The 22,241-nt window shown below is 40.9% G+C and overlaps 1 protein-coding gene across 1 annotated transcript in view; it reads left to right on the top strand.

Annotated features, from left to right (window-relative positions):
• KALRN (kalirin RhoGEF kinase) overlaps window positions 1-22,241 on the top strand; it is a 363,097-nt gene that overhangs the window by 160,799 nt on the left and 180,057 nt on the right. Inside the window, exons 13-15 of the mRNA XM_035896306.1 lie at window positions 3,020-3,194; window positions 14,991-15,186; window positions 20,798-20,964. Coding sequence (XP_035752199.1) covers window positions 3,020-3,194; window positions 14,991-15,186; window positions 20,798-20,964 — 538 coding nt within the window. The remainder of the gene's footprint in view (window positions 1-3,019; window positions 3,195-14,990; window positions 15,187-20,797; window positions 20,965-22,241) is intronic.

Genomic DNA, 22,241 nt, shown 5'->3' with positions numbered 1-22,241 from the left:
CTTCCGATCTCTACATCGGCCAATTCCCTCAGGACTCTGGGATGCATCTCATCAGGTCCCATGGACTTCTGTGTATTCAGGTTCCTCAGGTGGTCAAACATGGAAACATCCAGTCTCAGAAATTTCTTTTTCTGGAAGGACATCTTTCTCAAACCAGACTATATAGGGATTGCCAAGGCCTTATCTGAGGAGACGGTGAAAAAATTCCAGATTATTACACTTAATTTTTTGTATTACATCAGCTCCTGAAATGCAAGTGTGGCTTGATTTGAGGAGTGAAATGTTTAATGAAAAAGAATTTCTAAAACCAAGTGTGTCTTTAGATCCCAGGAGAGATTATTCAACACCAGTCCTGAATAATTCATTGAGTCATTTAGATAATATATGAATAGTAATAATCCTGCATTTGAATGAAGACATATTTCATGTCCCTTTATAGAAGACAGGTGCTGACTGAAGGAAACAGAACTTAATTGAATGTGGCCTCAGATTAAGCTGCAGTTTCAAAATCTCACCTTGTGATCTTCATTCATCCTTCCTCTGTACAGCTCAGAGACCTTGTGGTCACCAAGAAGGTGAAAACACAAGACCGAGAGGGGCAGAAACCATATCACCTGGAGAGAGTAATATTGGTGTAATATTCCCTTATAAACAAGGGAAGTTGGTAGTACTTGCTTCAGTATAGTGCTGGAGCATCTGCAGCTCAGTGTTCCAAACATAAGTGTTCGAGGAAAAAAGAGGTGAAACACATGCAAAGAGGCAGTTAATAGTATTCTGTATTTTTAATTTTGTTCTTGAGCTTCAGATGTTTGGGCAAATACTTGTTCTGTTCCATCAAGACACATAATGAAAAGAGAATAACATGTGTTTTGTTGCCTTAGAACCTCAAAGGTGTGTTTTAAACTTACCTAAAATGACTCTGTGTGTCAGTGCCTAGTTTCAATTTATAGCATCTGTAAAAGGTTATATTTTTTCTCAGTTATGCTCACTGACAGTGTTTGATTAACATTTAAGTTGACTGTACATTGTTTTGATCTGACCCTATGTGATTATAACTTCCAAAGAGCAAAGCACAAGCATGTCGGTCAAGTTCTGTAGAAAACTACGAATGCTTCGCTAGGTATTTATGGAAGGAAAATTCAACCCAGAAAAGGGAAATAAAAGCCTAAAAACTGGGAACACACTAGCGCTCTTCCAGAGCGGAGAGACTTTGTGGGCTTCTCTGCTCAGCAGCCCAGGTCAGCTGGCCAGAAGAATGGCTCCCAGCCACATTTGGTCCCTGTGGACAATGCGGGGGCCTGGCAGCATTACCTGACATGTTGCTTGTGTTCCGATATTGCCAGCCGGTTTGCTGCATGCGTGGGAGTTTGTTGGTGCACAGTATGTGCTGTGGGATTTGTAATTGTCCCCCCCACCTTCTCAAAGGTGGAACTGGAGACCAATAGAATCATAGAATGTTTTGGGTTGGAAGGGACCCCTAGAGGTCATCTAGTCCAACCCCCCTGCAGTGAGCAGGGACACCGCTAACCAGATCAGGTTGCTCAGAGCCCCGTCCAACCTGGCCTTGAATGCTTCCAGGGATGGGGCTTCCACTGCCTCTCTGGGCAACCCCCATTACCCCTTGTCCTGTCACAGCTGGCCCTACTGAAAAGATTTTCCCCATCTTTCCTATAGGCCCCCTTTAGGTATTGAAAGGCCGTAATCAGGTCTCCCCGCAGCCTTCTCTTCTCCAGGCTGAACAAGCCCAACTCCCTCAGCCTGTCCTCATAGGAGAGTTGCTCCAGCCCTCGGATCATTTTTGTGGCCCTCCTCTGGACCCGCTCCAACACTGCCATGTCCTTCTTGTGCTGAGGGCTCCAGGAAATATCGTTGGTAAGACCTGCTGGCTTACCCACATGACCCTGTTATCCTACCAGTGCACAGGTCTTTCCAACAGTGTATTTGATAGGATTTTCAGTTGGCTTGGTTTAAGTATGCCAAATAATGCAGCTGCTATCGTGCCCTTGAGTGGGATGGACAGAGAAAACCATTGCATCTAAATCTTGGTTTAGCTGAAATACCAAAGCCAAGATTAAGTTATGGCTTCAGAGTTTCATTACTGGTTCTTGTTAAAGTTAGGAGACTTTTTGTGGCACCTTTGAGGATAAATTTCAGCTCTTTATGTCTGCAAAGGCTCTTTATCCATAAAACTCTCACTGAAAAAAAATTAACTGAAGGCATAACAGACTGTAGGTGAGCCTATTGATAGAAGTGAGAGCACAAATAGAAAACTGTCAGGACTGTCCTATGTCCATGCTAAGACTTCTTTCAGGTACAGCGAACTTCCTCTTGGTCCTGGCCCATCAGTTGAAGGGCTAGCTCCCTTCTGCTGCCTGAATATGGATGGTGTAGATGGAGTGGTATCTGACCTGTCACAGGCATGCATCATTTCACTTACCCTAGTGAAAAGACAAGTCAGAGTCTGTCTTGCAGTGTTTGAAAGGTTTTTTCCTTCAGTGGAGTTTTTTGTACTGTATTCTGCATCTATTGCTGTACTATGTAATCTGGAGGAAATCAAGGCATCCCTACCCCTTGGTCTAAAATGCTGATCATTCGTATTCAGTTAGTCTGTAAGTAATAAAGCAAATGTACAGAATTAACTTGTAAAGGTTCAGGTGGCTAAATAGCATCTCTGAGCTTGGTGTGAGCATAGGCTGGAGCAGGTCACTGTAGGTTTAAAGGGGATTGCCAGCCGGTCTCCTCAAGAGAGCCATTGAGATTGATGTGTCATTCCCCTCCCAGGTGTGTAAGGCCACAGTGTCACGGCACAAGAAAGGATGATCCCTGTGTTCAAACTCTGTGCTGAGCTCAGGAGCTGCAGGATTTCTGCGAGTAGAAGGCATGAGAGTTGCACACACCTTCCCTCAGCTCTTTGTGCTTGGGTTTGCTTCTCAGCAGCACACAGAATCACAAATGTGTAGTTCTTGCTCTTTTGCCTGCCTTAAAGCTCAGCTTTAACCTGCTCTCTGCCTTGCTACAGGGACTCCGCCGTTTCCAACAATAAGACTCCACACAATAGCTCCATCAGCCACATTGAATCTGTCCTTCAGCAGCTTGACGAGGCCCAGGTACAGATGGAAGAGCTCTTCCATGAGAGGAAGATTAAGCTAGATATTTTCCTTCAGCTCCGGATTTTTGAACAGTACACCATTGAGGTAAGAGCTAGCTGCATGACCTGAGAAAGGTAGAGCTGTGGGAGAGGGAGTATATGTAAACATACTCTGTTAGGATACACCTGGAGCTGTTCGATTATGCTCAGCTGTCCAGTGAGGAAGAGGGAGGGAGAGTTATAAACAGGTTTTAAATTTGGTGTGTGGAAGCTAAATATATGCTTTAGGATATACTGCTAGAATGCACTGAAATAGATTTGTGTCTGCTTCACTGACTATGCTGAGAATCTGCCTGCTTTACAGAGAAGCTTTATAAGATGCCCCTGTTACAACTCTTTGTTGACATTAGTCACTCAGAGCTTTGAAAGTTCTGTATTGCTTATTAGTGAGGATTGTCTCTTCAGATACAAACACAGATGCATACAAACAGATACATGCTTGGCTTTAAACCACTGAGTGCAAAAACATGTTATGCATGAAAGGAAAGGATATTTAAAAGACTGGTTTTTTAAGCCTCACAGTGGATTTATTTTAAAAGGAAATAAAACTTAAAAAAAAAAGAGGGAAAGTTAAAGTATATTTTTATGTCCTCATGCAAAACAAGGTCTTTCAGTTCTGTTTTGAAATCAAAAGCACTGGATGGAAAATTCATTAAAACATTTAATAACTGAGGTATTCCTGGACAGAGAAACTTTAAAATTACTCCAGCCAATCTCATTAATTACCTGCTGTAATTCTGATAGGACAACATGCAAAAAGAACATCATGCAAATTAACTTGTTCACAAAATCCACGAAAGCCATGTGCCAGCGCTTACATGCCTTCTGGGGTGTGTTCCTCCTACTGTATCCCACTGGTGCTTGTTCACGTCGTGGAGCACCTTTAAGTGTTTTATGATGATATATTCCTGAAGGCATTATTTGTAAATCTGTAGGTAATGTCAAGGTGAGTACTGATAATTAATGGGAGCCTTAGGATGCTGTGTTATATTTTGTGTTTATTTTAAGACATGTCATGATGAATTATAGAATCATAGAATCGCTTTGGTTGGAAAAGACCTTTAAGATCATCGAGTCCAACCTTTAACCTAACCCTGCCATCCCACCACTAAACCATGTCCCTAACATGGGATTATGTCTGCTGCGACTCAGTAGTTAAAAGGAGTTTTTACCTCACCTATGAGCCAAGACAAAAGCTAGGACATCACCTTTCATATAGTAGAATATCTTTCATTATAGTAGAATAAAAGGCTGGAAACAGAGGGATTTAGGCCTCTTGATCTATTATTGGATTCCAGCGATAGAAATCAATGAAGAGTATCTGTTGTGACTGCATAGTTAGGTGGTGTACTGAAGTCTGTTCTACAGTGCTTGTTATTTATGTAAATTAGAAGAATTTCATTTTACTTACCAGTTTGTATATAGCTTCCTTGATGTGGAGAGACAGTATTCTTTGTGACTATGTGTGTATAAGTATAAATGTATGTATTTCATGTCAGATAACATACTTTGCCTTAAGAATGCATTCAGAATGCAGGAGCCTGCAGTAACTGTAGTATCTCCTATATTCAAATAGGAGATATTTTGATACAATGGTGTGGGAACTGTTGAATAATTGAGACTTTTACTCTAAGGATATAAATGGGGTGTGAATGAGTATACTTGTACATACCTATAAATGGAGCCTGCGTTTTCAGAAATGAAGCAAAAAAAAAAAAAGAAAATATGTGCTTCTGGAACACCCATATGTGTCTGTAGGCAGTGTAAGGTGAACCCACGTGAGTCATTCATGAAGATCTCAGCCTGTTTCACTGCAAATTCTAGGTCTGAACCTAAAATTCTAGGTCTGAACCTAGATGCTGATTTAAGTAAAGATCTTAAAAAAAAAAAAATCACTGTTTTCAGATTCTTTTTCTTTGTACATAGTCTTTCAGTCAGAAGTCTCAAAGGCCATTACCACTGGGGGTTGCTTTACTTATGGGGCAACCAAGGCATCGGGAGATGATGTGACTTATCCTAGTCCCCTCCATATGTGGTGCCAGAGGTGGGAATACTGTGTGGATCCCTCTGTTTTGTTTCTGCATGACTCCTACTTCTGTGTAATCACAGACACATTTGGAGTGGCTGTGATACATTGAAGATATTTAAAATTGGAAATGTGCTTCAGAGTCTTCTAAAATCAGATTAGCTAGAAAGGATTTTAAAGAAAATCACCACCTAGTTGTCACTGTAGATTTGCTATTTTTTGTCGTAAGAACATCTGAATTCCCTCTGCAAGATTAATATTACAAGGAAATCTGAGAACATGTTTCATAGGGAGTCTATGGGCAGATGATTTTATTTAGAAAGATCCCTCTTTCTGAAAAATAATTTTTATTTTAGAATAATTATGACAATTTATAACTGAACACACAATGAAAAATACATCCAGGTCAGTATCTTCATCTTTATACGTACATTTAGTGCTTAAACAAGAAAAACAGTTTGATGGATAATAAAAAGAAAGGCGATTTGAAATAAAACATTAAACAACACATGCATGCTATGCATTTCAAACAGCAGCTGAATTGGCTCAAACTGACACAATAATGATCCTCAGAAAGTAGATTGCAGTCAGTTGCCTCAGCCGTATAATAAAGATCCCAAGTCAGTAGGAACCTGTTATCAAAATTAACAAAATTATCTCATGCCATTATTGAGAAGCAAAAAGATTTTTTGATCACCATAATTAAAAAGCATGTAGTATTTCTGATGGTTGACTATTCCAAGCTTTTAATGGGAAAAGATGATGAAATTTAAAACAGGAAATTAAGTTTGTTTTTTTTTTTTTTACTAAAGACAAGTAGCATGAGCTATGAGTGGAAATGTGTTTAGGTTTTAATTTTCCATAATAACCTAGATCCTGCATAGATTCAGAATGGTGAAATAATGTGTACTGGTATGATTGTCAAATGAATTTCTCCTTTTCTAGTCTAGATAAGCTCCCTTCCATCTGTCCAAAGAGCAGTTCCGTATTGAACACATCCCTAATGAAACCCCTCTACCTGCTGCAGCTGCGTTAATCTCTCTCCTTCCTGCACTTGCACAAACCGTCTGCAAAAAATGGGCCCTCCACCTCACAAACTTGAATGCCCTTGTCCTCTTCGCTGCTTCTCTCTTGTCAGAAACTGAGTTTCCCATTTTTCCCCTTCAGGTCTGTGTTCTCACCCTTGGTTCTTGGGTTCTTGTGCTCCAGGGAATCCCTTCTCATGAGGACCCTTCCTGGGAACCCTGGTGAGAGAGAAACCTTGCATCTGTCTAGTGGAAGCCAGAGGGATGAGGCTGTGGGAGCCCATCTGCCTCTAACAGCTTTAGGGAAGGCTGCACATTAGAGCTTGCTCTCAGACAGTAGTTACATCTCGTGTTGTCTCCTTCCATCCAGTTTGGTACCAAACATTTTTGAGTCTGTTAATTTTCCCTACTACCCTCTCTATCTCCTTTCTAATTAATAATGCAAACTGAAAGTATTAGGAATTTTTCAAACTCACAAATGGCAATTGAGTGATGGGCCTGTAGTTTTATTTAGAAAGTGTCTGACTGTCATTTGTTCTTTGGAAACTTAACCTGCTTTTACTGTTCTCCCCAGATATGGAAACCCATGCCATAGATCCCATAACCCTTTCCTTTGGCACTCCTTCCTAAACTTGCACTGTACCCATTTGCATTGTAGCCTTCATGGTTTTTTAGCTTTTATATAATCTTCTCTCCTTGACAGAGGTTTGGAGTCCAGACAAACTTCGGAATTAATGATTACTGCATGAGCAACACTTACTTCCATCTATTTAGGCATCATTGGACCTTTTCTTGTACCTCCATGAAATCTGCCAACTACTGTTGCATTTTGTCTTCAGGAAAAGTATTTTACATAAAGAGAAGCCACCTGCCTATTTCTTTGGCAGGGCAGACCAGCTGCATTCATTTAGGACTTCTAAGGACTTTGAAGCAGCACAGGCAGCTTTTGTGTTGTACTTGAGTCAAGGCAGGTTTGGCACCTATGAATTTGGACACGAACCCACAGGCACATAGCATATGCTGCCTGTTCTTTCTTGCCTTAATCTCATTATATTGACTGATATTTACACTCTGGGTTCTTGGGGTAAATTATGAAATCCAAACTATGACAACACCTGGAAACAGACATAACAGAAACATGAGAGCTCCTAGCTATCCCTATGGGAGGCTATTCTGCCTTAGGTTTTAAAACCATAAAATGACAACCCATTCTTTATTTAGGGAACGTGTCTAACTTTGATGCCTGATATGTTTTATTCCTTTACCAAGTCATTGCGCATTTCAAGACAAGATGGGATCATTAGGATTATATGGTTGGCCTTTCTATAGGATACAGACTTCAATTGAGTTCGTGCAGCCAACCAAGTAACTCAGGAGATTTCATGCAATGTGAATGTGGTCGCTGATCCACTACGAGGAAATAGGGTGTAAGACTTGAGGGACGATAGCTGGCAGACATTAGCGGCAGCGCTGGCACCACACTGAGCACATTATACGTATGAAGCACAGTCTTACTGCAGAGTTACATCCTCAGTAAAATCTGTCAAGTGTACTTTGTTCCTTGCTTCAGAAATAGTCATTTAAAGGCTTATTAACCATTGTTTGAATGAATGCTAAGATACGGTAAAATGCTAAGCAAGCGCATAAGAAACAAATGGCAAAATGCACTGAGTTGCAACCTCTAACAAAATTGCTGCCATCCAGAGTCTTTCTGCATATTTTTTATTTATATCTTTTGTAGAGAGATGATCAAATTCACTTGTAGGCCTCCATAAAACTCTGTGACTGAGAACAGGAATGATCTCACCCAATACCTGTCTAGCAACAGTTGTTGGTTACCTTCAAAGCAACTTCCCTCTCCCTTTCCCAGAGCTGCCCAGCTCCTTACCTTGTGCGTGTTGTCTTGTTTCCTGCAGTGCACATGGATCTGTGCAGTGCTAGACAAAGCCTATGCACTGTAGCCTTGAGCAAGTCCTAGGCCAAGACATAGTCCTGGAAGGGATTATGGGGGTTCCCACTGTACTGTATAAATTTGATGTTGTATGCCATTTATTATCTTTCAAAAAAGCCCATGATCACTAAAATCTTCACCTGCTGGATATCTAATTTTCCACCATTCAGTCTCTTTGGCTCTATTTCACCCGCTAATTAAATTTTTCAGCCTTGATTTCACTTGCTGGCTCTTCTGGCTGTTCACATCCATCCCTGAGCATGAGTTTAGAAGGGAACGGGAGCCAGCTTTCACAGTAGTTTGCTTCACTGTTATTTACAACTCACTTGAGTTTCCAATTCCGGGTTTATAAATTAGCAGAATCTTTCAAGTGAATTAGCTGCCTGTGTGAAGGTACAAGATGTTTTATAGCCCCTCACTGACTTATAGCTGACACTCAGATGTCAGCTTCTTTAGGAGAAATAAGAATTACAGAGATCTTGAGATATATTTGCAAGAAAGGGAAAGTAAGAAAAATTTCGGCCTCTTCTGTTCATAAACTGGAATCCTGTAATATCTCATGCTTAGTGAGCTTTTGTTTTTCTTTTACATACGTACCTAGTTTTCAAACTGCACATCGCTTTATTTTAATGAAAGCAAGTACTAAGCTGTTCTGGGCACCCTGTCTTTGGGAGCCAAATTCCATTGTTTCTCTTGCTATTTTGGGATTCGGGAGCCAAAAGCACCAGAGCAGAATATCACTGTGGCAGCCTTTTCACACTTCAGTGGCCCAGGTCCCCACTAAGCCAGTGTGGCATCTCTGTCTGTTGTCAAAAAAATGGGGGACAGTATTGTCATACTGCACAGCATCAGCCCAAACCAAGGCCTGAAAGAATGAACAGCAAACTTTCTGCTTACATGATCTGTAGAAGTGACAGTTTCATTCACCCTTTCCTACCTGCATCTCCTCTACCATATACCTTCAGTATTAGTCTGCCTGTAGATCCACTTATACAGTCACATCCAGTCCTCTGCTCTACTATAAACGCTGAAGCAGAGCCAAGTGCTGTTGCCCCTGCTGTCCCTGGTGTCCAATCTCTAGTACGTGCCTTAGAGATCTGCTACTCTGCTATATCCCCTTTCTTTCTGCACTCACAGGCACTCCATTAGCATCCAAGAGTTAGAATTAGCTTTTTTTGAGTCCTTCCTGGATCGTATCTGACCTCTCATCTCATTCATCCTCACTGTCTGTTCATCCTAGCTGTAGGGCTGCCACCTTTTTTTCTCTTGAAATGAGGTAGATATTCCCTTTTCTTTATTCTGAGCTCTGTACAGATCTGCCCTGTGCCTGTGTAACTGTTCTTCCTGTCCTGCCTCATTCCTGTGCTCTACCCACTCTTCTCACCTTTGCTCCTCCTCCTACTTGAACCGTCATTTCTCTTGCAGCCTGCCTCCTACGTTTGCTCGTTCTTCCCAAGCATCTTTACTCTTTCTTATGAGCCCACTCTCTTTGTGTTGATAGCTTCTGCTCCCAGGATAGAACTTTCCCTCCTCCTCATATGCCCTTCCTCAGCCCATACTTCAAAATATCAGCTCCTATGTGATTCATTTGCCATGTAACATTTATTTTCTTTTGCTTGATTCTTCATTTTCCCTCTCCACCTCCTTCAATTGGCAAACAAAATTTTCTGGTTGGCATTAAACAAGATGACTTCAGGTGTCAAACACTGAATTGAGGCCAAGCAAGCAGCATTCAAGGCTCAGCAGCACCATTTGTAGAAAATCTTAGCAGCAGCATCAAATAAAAGATACTTGGGATTTAGATATGAAAATATTGCAGATGTGCAATTGCCTGCATAAGAGCCGCTGCAGCTTGGATAGGCTTTTTGGCCTAATTCACAAGCAGGCTGAAATGTAGGCATGAGATGGCTGGACTGCTACTGTTGTTATTATTACTGCTATTACTTTTACCTGTGTACCTCTTCTCCATATCTCTCCTCTTTCTCCAGGATTGAAGATGAACATGTCTGTCTCCTTTCAGTCATGTTATCTGCTGGTGTTGCAACACAGTAAATGCAGGAAGCAGCAAAAGCAGAAGTATTGCAGCAGTGGAAATTTGGGTATATTAGGTTGCTGCTTTAGGAGGAGTCCTGCCTAAAGAGTATGTGGTCTAGACTGTGGTCACTGTGTCTGCACGAAAAACAGACCCAGCTGACATAGTCTGTATATCTACTATAGCCTTGTGATAGTAGCATGGAGCTCAGCACAAACCCAGTATTTGCTCATGTGCTGAAGTTAACTCTTGTGCTGTCTCCACTGCTCTGATAAGGATATCTCAGGTATCTCATTTGATACTAGGTTGGTTTCACTACTAACACGAGTTCCCCTCCTGTTATCATGGCAGCAGGAGCATCTATTTCAGGTGAAGAATGAAGAAATGTGCTTTCTAGGCTCATTGTCAATCAATAGCTTTGTCAGGTCTTTCTCTCTCTTTAGTACTCTGGGGTCACTTGACCTTCCTTTAGTAGTAGGGAGATGTTTCTTGGCCACCAACCTTATATGACCTGCAAGGAAGGAGCAGTCAGCCAGAGTGTGGCTAACAATCTGTGCACCTTTCCTTGGTAGTGTGGGCATCTGGGAACGTCTGCTGCTTTTGCTAATGTGGACCTGTGCATGGCCACTGTTGCTGCTCTTGTGACCCTTCTGCTTTGGTATAATTTCTCTCTCATGCCACAGCAGAACAGAGCAAGAGCTCAGGGCTTCTCTTGCAGCAGGGCTTCTCTTCTCTCGGGGCATGTGAGAGAGGCTAAGGTCTATTTAGAATCACAAACACAGGGAAGTAAAGTGAATAAACATAAGAAGTGCTGTCAGTTCTTTCCACCAAAAACCTAGCAGGTGGACAGAGTAAACTCTAATCAGCCATTCTTCTGGGTTAAAAGGGAATTAAACAAGTTCACGGCCAAGTGAGCCTCGTTTATGAGACAATTCCTGACACAGGCCCAGTGCATTGGCTCTTACCACAGCTTAAGAGATAGGACGCTTTGTTTGATGTGGTTCAAGTTTCACCGTATATGTCAATGCCTGACCAATCTGTGAAAGCACCCAAAGTCCTTTTAGACTTGAAAATACACATCTGTAGTTAACAGAGCTGCCTAATTACAGCTTCTTCCTGAAGAAAAATAAATCATTTTCCCTATACCCAAGTCAAACCAGTTAGGGACTCAAATTCATACTCTGGGACCATTTCCAAATAGTCCAGTTTGAAGTACAGAAAATGCTGGGATTTTGAGGCATTGGCTGTACAGACAGAAAAGGAAATGTCTTAATGAGATATGCAAAGCAACATGGTCTCTGGGATAGGGCACCAGATTGGGATTCAGGAAACCTGGGTTGTTATCACAGCTCTGCTATTGCTTCTTTGCCTTGTGTGCTTTAGATTCCCTTCTAGCCATCTGTTTGTCTCAGTTACTCAGAGCAATGTACCCAACCTTCCTGTACATACTTCGCCTGAGAAATTTGGTGATGTTCCACCTCTCCCTATGCCTGACTCCTTCCTCTCTTCCCCTAACCCAGCACATGGGATGATTGTCAGTCCTTCATCTTGGAGGCAACTTCCCTCCTTCCTTCCTTCCTTCTCCCCTCCATTGGTGGCTGTGCTCCTGGCCGCTGCAGAGCTGGCACTGGGCTAACAAGCCCTGCTAGACCTGTCTGATTGTCCAGAGCCACTCCAGTGCAGTCTTAGCCCCTGGTCCTGGTCTTGGCAATGTGAGATGGAGCCACCTGGACTGGCCTTGCATCCTGAGGATGTCCTGACTGTCGGTACTGCCCTTTCCTCTTTGACTGATTTGAACTGGGGAGTGTGGATAGTGGAGCATAAATCCCTCAGTGCCCTGCAATGTCTATTAGGACAGGTAAATATTTAGATGCAGCTGCTCCTGTGGGGGAAGCCTGGTGAAAGCTGTCTGCTGACATGAGTACAAGGAGCACTGGTTGACTGGGAGGCAATCCCTCCCTTGAATGATGATGCCTCTCTGCTAGAGACCGCTCTTGGGCACTCATGTCTAAGGGGCAAAAAGCAGTACAGTCAAGAACAGCCATTTCCCCTGTGCTCGAGTGGAAGCTATTGTAGATTTAATGATAAAAGCAGTGCTGCTCAGTGTCCCTTCCACAGCCAAGACAAAAAAGTTATTAAGAGAAACAGCACCATAGCAGAGAGGTTTGGCCAGGCAGTTTTGTAGAAGTGCTGGATCTCAGCATGCTTGTTGGAACACTTGTTGATTCCTTCATGTGTTCATCAACGACTCCCCTGACAGTTCAACCCTCTGAAAGATTTGCATTTTCCTGTCCTGGGGATGATGTCCATAGGCATAAATGGAATGGAGGGATTCTGATTTGATCAGAATCCCCCAATCGTAGCATCATGGCTGTCAGAGCAAACTAATGTAACAGGTTCTTTGATTGTTTTAATCTTTTCTATTACTGTCACTTATAAATGCTGTTAGATATCTTCCTAAGTGTCTGTGCATGGGAATGTTCACAGGAAATTGGGAAGTACTTTGTGAATCCTTGCAAAATTTCGAATAACTATGTTTTAGCAGCCTGCCAATCAATGCAATGAATTCAAACAGACAATATTTTTAATAGCTCATAAAAAATAAAATTTTTCTGATTCACTTATCTCACATGGCTTTCCATTAGAAAGAGCAGAAAGGGCTTTATTGCATTATTGAACTTTAAGTGTTATTGTCATGTGTGTAGGAACCTACATTAATTCCGTTGTCTGTAGTTTGAAACAAGGTCAAAACCACCTCAGTTCTGATTCCTGTTACCTGAGGACCTGTCTCTAAATGTAAATGTATCTAGTAAAACCCTTCTCCAGCATCTACTTTGACCATTTCTCCGTAACTGTTAAATCTGCCAGTAAGCCTCCACAGTTCAGGAACTCCAGCTATGACATGTGAATGAATCTGAGGCTGCTGGAATCAGGAATGGGGCCAAAGAGACTGTAGAGATAGCTATTATTTAAAGGTAATTGAGTGGAATGGGCAATGGAACAAGCTGAAGAAAAATAGAAGCCCCTCAGGGTGTCCACACTCTGCCTTTCGCTCTGCAGCTGAGGTCCCAGGTTCTTGGTTAGTAAATCTACTTTTCTGCTTCCCAAAAAAAGAGCCTAAAGACTGCTTATGTTTTCCCTTCTAATGCAAAACTGTGTACTCCCACCCATGCTAATGTGAGAAGGGCCGAGAGACAGTTCATTTGGGTTGCCTTCCTGTGCCTGCATTTGATACAAATTGTGCTTTCGGGAAAGGAAAAGTGAATAGAAACTCTTGAATCTTGGCTACTTAGGAAGTTAAGCATCTCACCACACACGGGCACTTTCTTTGGTGAGAAACAGAACTTTTCACTGCATCATAGCATGCACAAGTGGCAATTCAGATACCTAGTTTTATCTCTCCTGAATCTAGCTATGAGGAATTGACCTATGAGTCAGAATCAAGGCGTTTATTTAATAATTTTTAAATACTTTCAAAAATTGTATTCTGCACAGTACTAGCCTGTATGCATGATTTAATTCCCATTCCCCTTGTCCCCTCTCCCTCATTCATTGTCACTAGCACATTCCCTCTTTTGTCTGTAGTAGCTGAATCTAGGTTAAGGTGAGACTGTGCTGTCTGGGCAGAGGCTAGATCTTGCTTTAATCGAACAGGCAAAACCAGAGAAGGACTTTGATACTGATTAGCTACTTGTGGGCTAAAATGTAAAATACAGAAGATGGAGTAAATGGACTGCTAAAATCATCAGGCTGCGTGTTATAATCAGGAAACAAAGAAAGCAGCAGAAGATTTTGCATGTTCCCATGAGTTACTGGCAGGTTATACAGGTCTTTGGTTAGAGCCAGGTACCATTTGTGTTCTACTGGTGATTCACCTAGCCCTCGAGTATGATATTTCTGTGCTGTGCTTTCCCCATCTGTAAAAGTGAATTATTTATATTCATTCCCCAGTGTAAAAGCTTTCAGATCCACAGGAGAATAAAGTTATGCAGGGCCTGTTCCCAAGTCCATTGAAGATCATAGAATCATAGAATCATAGAATGTTTTGGGTTGGAAGGGACCCCTAGAGGTCATCTAGTCCAACCTAGATGACAGACCCTTATAAAAGACTGTAAGTCCCTGAAAGCACAGCGTAGGACTCATTGTACAACTGCAATCAGTGCTGTGGGGGTTGACTCAGAAATTCATAAAAAAATATTTAGCCTTATGATGCATTTTCTGTGAACAATGGGTAGATACTGTTCACAAAATATTATATCAATAAATAATTCTGAAAATGTGTTAGTTATCTCTGTTTTAGGGCTTAATGGAAGCAGTTTATAATTTCAATTCTATGAAGATAGAATAAATAATATTTCCATCTGTAATATGTAACATACAGTGTGTTGCAAAATGTTTTCAGAAACATTCAGGCCATTTTGGGATTATATGGTCACAGGTGTCACAAATTGTTTTGCAATTCTGTAAGCATTACTTCTTCTTTTAAATGAGAATTCATTCAGAAACATTATCTCTATATCCATGTGAATAAGGTGGGTCTTCTCTTACAGTGCCCTTTGGAATGTGTAAGGGAAAAAGAAGGTGTCAGCTTTCTTGTTGGACCAATATTATTTTCATGGATCCTCACCTAAGCAAGATGTTAAGGGTGCTCATTAAGTGGGCAGGACCCAGAGTGTTCTGAGGCTGTGCTTTGGGGGTTTCTGGATCTGAGTCAAAACCTGAAGTAGTTTTGTGATCCAAACAGAGTTTGAGAGTAAGATTTTTCATTGATCCTGAGTGAATACAGTGTCTGTCTTCTGCCCATGAAGGTTACAGCAGAGTTAGATGCCTGGAATGAAGATCTGCTGAGGCAAATGAATGATTTCAATACTGAAGACCTCACTTTGGCTGAGCAACGTTTGCAGCGTCACACTGAGCGGAAGTTGGCCATGAACAACATGACCTTTGAAGTCATCCAGCAAGGGCAAGATTTACACCAATACATCATGGAGGTTCAGGCTTCAGGTAAGCAGAACAATTTGATCTTTATTTTACATGAGAAAAAAATCAAAAACCAAGAAAAAACCAAAAAATTCGTATCAAGCAAAAATACCCCAACACATACCAAGTGCATCAGTAAATATGGGCAATACCTGTCTCTCCACTCCCAGAACTGTCCCTAAAGTTTTGGGAATTCTTTGGTTCAGGATTATACATCAAAAATTGCTGTTTCTTTGAAACTCACTGAGGAAGTAAAACTGACTTTTGAGTTTCATTCAGAAAGGTGCGCAATTGCAGGATGGAATTTGTGATCAATCCCAAAGTAGATGGAGAGGGGAGGGCAAGACAAGTTATGCTGGTGCGTCCTTGCCCTTGCACCAGCTCAGAAACAAGCACTGCAGGGAATAATGAGTTACAGATACTTTAGCTGGCCAGTCGGACCTCAGCTCTGGATGAAGTCTAGTTGTTCTCAACTCCTAAGCTTGTTAACCTTTCTGCAACTAGACTTTATTGAGAGGCAAACTGACCAGATGTGCTGGCTTCGTTCTCTACAAACTTGAGCGCCTTTTCCCTGTGCCACATTTCAGGGTGCAGACATACCTGAAGGAGAGAGAGAGGAGTGAGGGGAGAAAGAAGCTAGTTATCCAAGAGCCCTCTGGGAAGGAATCCAAATGTGAGAGCCTTGAAACCAGTCATGAAATGGAACTCTTGTTCCCAGCCAGCTCTAATTGGAATTATCTTGTATAAGAAGGGAATACGATAAACCATACTGAAATTTTCCTTTTCAGTGTGCACTTGAAATTTAAAGGTAGCAGCTTGGATATAAAAAAAACGTTTGGCGTGTGCTCTTAAATGGCAGACTTGTTTCATGTTGATAGGGAGTCTGTCTGATACTTTTACTCTGCTTCTCAGCAGTAGGATCCTATTTCTAAGACATCCTATAAATCAGGTTTTTTGTATCCTTGCATTTTGCATTTGGAAAAGGAATATCATAATTCAGATTAATCACTGCGTAAAGTCCAGAAATGAATGTTATTTGTGAAGTGTTTTAACCTTCTTACATGTCTGGAAAGAGCGAAAAGCAAGAACAGTTCCTGTTCTTTCCCTCCCAATTTGCACTTTCAAAATAAAAAGGATTTTTATGGTTTTATTCTTTGGCAAACATTTTACCTCTAGACACCCATCTTTAAAAAAATCTGGCAGTATTCAGCCTGATTTGGCAAGCCACACTCAGCAGAGGCTTAAGGACTGCTACAAGAGTATGTTGTAAACTAGACAATCCGGTGCATTGTGCGAACCATGTGTGTGAGCTTCTATGAGATCTGCCCACACTACGCCTCGTCCTGTGCTTCATCTCCCTTGCTTTCTGGGATAGAAAACTTGTCCTAATGCATCAGTTAAGATGCTTTTTTTTTTTTTCTCCATCCTGGAAGAATCTTAATATGAGTAGGAATCCATGGGAGGTAAAGAATATGATCCAGAACAGAGCACAGTCAGGAGTCTCAGTGACGGATTTTTAGGAGGGTCGGGGGGTGGGAAATCTGTGTTTGTCAAGAAGTTAGAAACAACTTGTTTTGGATTGCAGACGAAAGATTAGCAGCTAAATGAAGTGACTTTTAAAATGTTTTTATAAGATTATCTAAGATCACTTTCTATAAAGCCTACCCAATAAAAATCCATTGCTCCCAAAGGCAAGGCAGCAGAAGCCTCATGGGGTTGTAGAGTAATTGTAGTTAATCAAAGGTAATGGTCATGTCTGCCATGCACGGAATGCTTAATGATGGGAGAATGGCAAAATAAGGGAGAGAGATTGCTCTTGGGAGCCTACTGTTTCTTATTTCAATAAAGGACAGTTCTACTCCATAAAAAATTCATTTAATTTTACTCCCTCTTCCTGAATCTTATATCATAGTCGTTCAGTGCATAAGTTAAGGGATGATTGTTCTTACTGCAAGAGCTGCAAACTTGCAGGGGTTCTGGGAAATCAGCTGCTATTGCTGCTTCCTATTGTACAGTGTCACCACTGCTACAATCGAAACTCGGCTGTAGCCATAGAAGATAAAGCCAGAAAAAATGTGATATTTTTCAGCGACTTTCTACCTAACGATCTACTCTTAATTGACCAAATTTCCTCCTTTCCCTGTAATTCTCTTTGAGCTTTATTCTTTTTATCATGTCACACAGAAAACTGATTCAATTTTGATTACTCTGGCGTTTGACTTGGAGGTCTTTAAGCTAGTAAGTCTGTCAGATAAAATTACATCCAGGTTTTTCCACACGTGATGCCTTTTTCACTTGGAAATCTTGTGCAGGTAGAAAAAGGTTTTAGACATTCACCCATGATTTTTGCATGTCCGATGCAGATCTGGAGCAGTGATTTTTACCAGGCTGTGGAGTGTCTGGAAATCCCTGTGAACATTGTCATGCTGGCATGATAAATACAGTGGTCCTGTGATGCATCATATCAGACTCTGTGCAGATATTCAGGGCATCTATGCATGCGAGGCATCTATGCAAGTCCAGTATTTCCAAAGCTTCATACAGCTCAGAGTTAGGTTCCTGTGATTCCTTTCACTACTCCATCATGTGTGGGTGAGCCTGGTTTGAATTAGCCTGTTTTCACCATCAGAATAATTATTCTTCAAATAAATGTTTGGTTTTATTAGGGGATATGCAAGATCTGAAAGTCAGGTTGCATTTTCTGAAATTTTGCAGTACTTTCAGATTGTCTTCATGTCTCACTAAAATCTGTGTCCTTCAGGAAACATTCAGGAAACAAATTTGCATTTAGAGAATATTATAACAGTATTCTCAAGAAGAGAACTTTTTAATGAGCCAGCACTTTTTATTTCAATAAGCCTATCTTCTGGTTTTGCAGTTTGATTGTAGCTCTGCTACTGATAGCAAAGCTAAATATGTGGGCAAATATTCTCCAAAATGGATATTGATTTTTGGGTGTCTAACTTGATACGTTGAAAGGGCCCGGTGTTTCCAGAAGTGGCACCTCATACATTTCTGAGAAATCCATTTCCTGTGGAAAGTTTAGGATCATAATTCAGCAGTGATTTAACATCTCAACCTGAACTGCAGTGATGACACGTTCATGTAATTCATTAGCATAGGCACCTGAATCATTCTGCTTCTAGGGACTAAAAGTAGTTACACTTTAATAGCAGATTAATTAATTGCACAAATTTATTTGGTTATTAAAGTCCATTTGCATTGTCAGTATCGTTGTCATGAGCACCACAGTTAGGAATCGCTCATGGTTTACAGAGCTACTTTTTTATGACCTAGAAGCAATTAGTATAAGTCAAGCTTGAAATACACTGCAAAGCTGATGCTGATGAAATTTATACAGTCCCTACCTGTTACGTGGAAAATTCAAAGCCCTTGTTTGTGATGTCATTTAGAGTTAGTTATAATTATAGTTTATATTGCAAGGAAGAAGATACTAAACTTTCCTGGCACAGGCTTTTAGTAGTTCAGCCTAAGAACAGGTTCAAACCAGTTTCAAAACACCTTTGTACAGGTCAAAAAGCAATACCCCTTCCTTACACTGAATAGTATTTCACATTGCAAATAGCTCAGGTGTAACTCATGTATGTTTTATAGGATGCCAGTTAGTGTGGCTTGGTACTCTCTTCTGTAATATTTTTAAAACTATTTTCAATTCATTATCCTTCACTGGATATCTGCTGCACTGGCTGAGACATTAGAAGAAAATGGCAACCAAGTTCGGTTTATCAGAAAATCAGCTGTGCTTTTCTATCTGTCAAAACACAACGTAAAGATAATATGTATGAAATTATGCTGAAAACAAGATTTTCTATTTCACAAACCAGTCATTGAGAAGAATAAGTGCTCTCACCGCATGCGCTGGCACTGTAGAATAAATCTGCATGACATATGACAAGCAAGAAAGGGCAGATCATTCATCATGGGGAGCACAGGCTGCCCTTGGATAGCATCCTAGGCAGTTCACTGGTTGCTGCTGATGAGTTAGCACAATCAAAACCATACCAGCTGAATGTGCATGAAGGAAAACTGTACATTTAATATTGAATAGGTGTGGTGAAGTCAAGCATACAAAAAGCCATTATGTCCTGAGGATACAGAACCATATGCAGGCTGATTGCAGCAACAATGCCTGGTGTCTGGCAATTGAAAGGAACTTCACTCCCAAGAATAGAAATATTTATTAAATTTCCAGTTCTAAATGGGAAGCCACTTTACTTGGTAATGAAGAAACTGTTTTGTTTTGGCTGGGAGAGGGAATAAGCCAATCACTTGCATTCCCATGTGCTTTTTCTGGTAAAACCAGAAACCAGGAAAAAGGGGATAGGGTCAATCATAAGGTCATATTTATTGTGTGTACTGCCCCTGTAGATATTGCTGTGAGAGAGAATGAAAGTCACGGGTCTCTGAGGAGGATAAAGGGGGAAGAAATGGCATCTTTCTAAATGAGTTTTAAAAATAGTGTCCAAGCCTTTTGTACAGCGACTTCTAATTAACACATTTCTTTTTTAATGTCCTCTTATTCCATGAAATCAAACAGCTTTGGAGAAAAGTGTAGTGTTCTCTCAACATTACTGCAGTCTGATTATTTTTTATATTAGATTCCTGATCCTCCCTGTATAGAAGCCAATGGCAAAATTCCAGTAGAACTCAATGAGGGAAGAGTTGGTCTTTATTAATTTATAATCACAGGGATTACAGCAACATGGGATGACGTCATATTTCCTCCAGGTCAAACTTTCACAGTCACACTGGTAATGTACCCAGCAATGCTATCGCACCAGTGTAATAAGGAAGGAAGATGTGAAGCTCTGCAAAGTATTTCATGTAACCACTACATACAAGGCTTGTAGGGTCATAAGAAAATTCAAGAGGTAGGAAGGGACTCAGGAGGTCTCTATTTCAGCCTCCTGATCAAGTCAGGGTCAGTTATGAAATCAGAGCAGGTCATTCAGAGAGAGGTTTATCAATTTCATGCAGGTTGCGAGGGATGCAAAATGTGGTACTAAGCCACCTTTTCTCTCTGATATCAGAGGATTGGATGAAAGACAGTCTGTGGAATAATTCTGAATGAACTATAGGTTGGTTTAAACTAAATTGTTGTTAATGATCCTCTGAAGTGCCCAGATGGAAAAAAAGTTTGCACTGTGGAATTCCATGCACTTGTAGCACGACTGTAGATATGGCGATTAGAGTTTGCTTCCTTTATTTCACTTTTGTGTTTTCTTCCTTGTCTTTTATCTCTTCTAAGGTCTTTCCAACATGCATTTCTAAAGTATTAGTTAATGAATTACTGTAAGAAAGGGAGTTTTTTTCTGTTGTTTTTTTTTTTTTTTCAATTCAGTGTTCATGCAAGTTTTTGAGCAAGGCTGTGGTTAAATAATGTCCTGTTAGCCAAATGTCGATGGGCAAGATGAGCAATGATCACCAGAGAAACACTACATTGTAGAAAAATGTGAGGCAGAATAGGAAGCTGGGAAAGCCAAATATTACACTGGAGAGAGTTTAGTGAGAATGAATTACTCGGAGAGTTACAAATCAACGTGTTAGGTGGCAAAAAATGTTGAAGCTTACATTTGTGCAAGAACTGAAATTTCTCTCTCTCCATGTGTTGCAGGCATTGAGCTGATCTGTGAAAAAGACATTGATCTTGCGACACAGGTTCAAGAACTGCTGGAATTCCTTCATGAGAAACAGCATGAGCTGGAGCTTAATGCTGATCAAACTCACAAGAGGTTAGAGCAGTGCCTACAGCTCCGGCACCTACAGGCTGAAGTCAAGCAGGTGAGAGTTTTTAACCACACTTAAGGGTCTTAAATAGGTTTTCAGCCATGACATACATGCGTACTGATAAACGGACTTCTGCCAAGTCACATACCTTTAGGTGGTCAATCTTAATCCCCTTTCCTTAGCAGCGCTTGATTGGCTGACAGATTGCAGCAAGACCCTTTACAAATAATGAAAGACTGTTCCTTCTAGTGTGCATATATTTGGCTTCATGAACAATTATAGGAAGTCTACACAGAACTGACTCTGTTACTTCTTAACTGGAGAAGCTGCCTCAAACTCCATGTGTTCTGGGAATATAATGATTTGACTTGACATCCAGACTTAAGCTGTTGTGGAGAATTGGCCCAAATCAAAGGATAACTGAGCTATGAGGTCTAAGTATGACATTACAGTAACTTCACCCTCTCATTTATTGCTGTACATCTGTTGACCTGCAGGAATCTTTAACATCTTCTGGGTGAGATAAATTCTGTCTGAGGTCTCTATATCCTAGGACTTATTTAGCCATCTTAGGATTGTTACATTGCCTTTCTTCCAGATTTCATCCTAGTGTAGGCAGTTGTGTTCTGCCTCCCTAGGTTTCCCCGATAGTTAATTAGGATGCCTCACATTTCTTTGTTTTCCTTTGCTACACAGGATAATGCTACACTTCCATAGGTGGCTTCACACAGCAGTGTATGTCTGGAATGATCTTAGTTTCATTAGGAAAACCAGAAACATTTTTCCAGACACCTGTATTCAGGTTTCCATGTTACCAGTGCAAATGGGGGGGGGAGGTTTGTGTGGTTTATTTCCAAATACTACAAGGTGTTCATGAAAAAGATTTGCTTCTTTGTTTGCTAAAAAAAAACCAAACCAGAATATACTAAGTGCTCGGTACACATTATAGTAGTATAGTAGCTGTTCTTTCTTCAAAAGTGAATATTTGACTAGTGCTTTACCTGAATTGTTTTATCACTGCTGGTAAAAAATCCTTCATTCTCAGACAACTTTCAAGCTAGAAACTGGCAGCATCAGCGCCAGTGCATACATTTTCTTTCAAAGTCTACTTTGATGTGAATATTTTGCAACCCTAAATGAAAGTAGCACAGAACGCTCCTAAATTTTTATTTTGAAAATGTAGTCATTTGTGTGGTTTAACCCAGCAGGCAGCTGAACACCCCCCAGCTGCTCGCCCACTTCCCCTCCCCCCACCTCCCTCAGTGGGATGGGGGAGAGAATAAAAAAAATAAAACCCATGGGTTGAGATAAAGACAGTTTAATAAAACAGC

This window comes from Egretta garzetta, unplaced genomic scaffold (genome assembly GCF_000687185.1).
Source record: "Egretta garzetta isolate BGI_Z169 unplaced genomic scaffold, ASM68718v1 scaffold326, whole genome shotgun sequence".
NCBI classification, from domain to species: Eukaryota; Metazoa; Chordata; class Aves; order Pelecaniformes; family Ardeidae; genus Egretta; species Egretta garzetta.
Note: the sequence above shows the minus strand (reverse complement) of the source record. Positions and strands in the feature narration are given on the sequence as shown.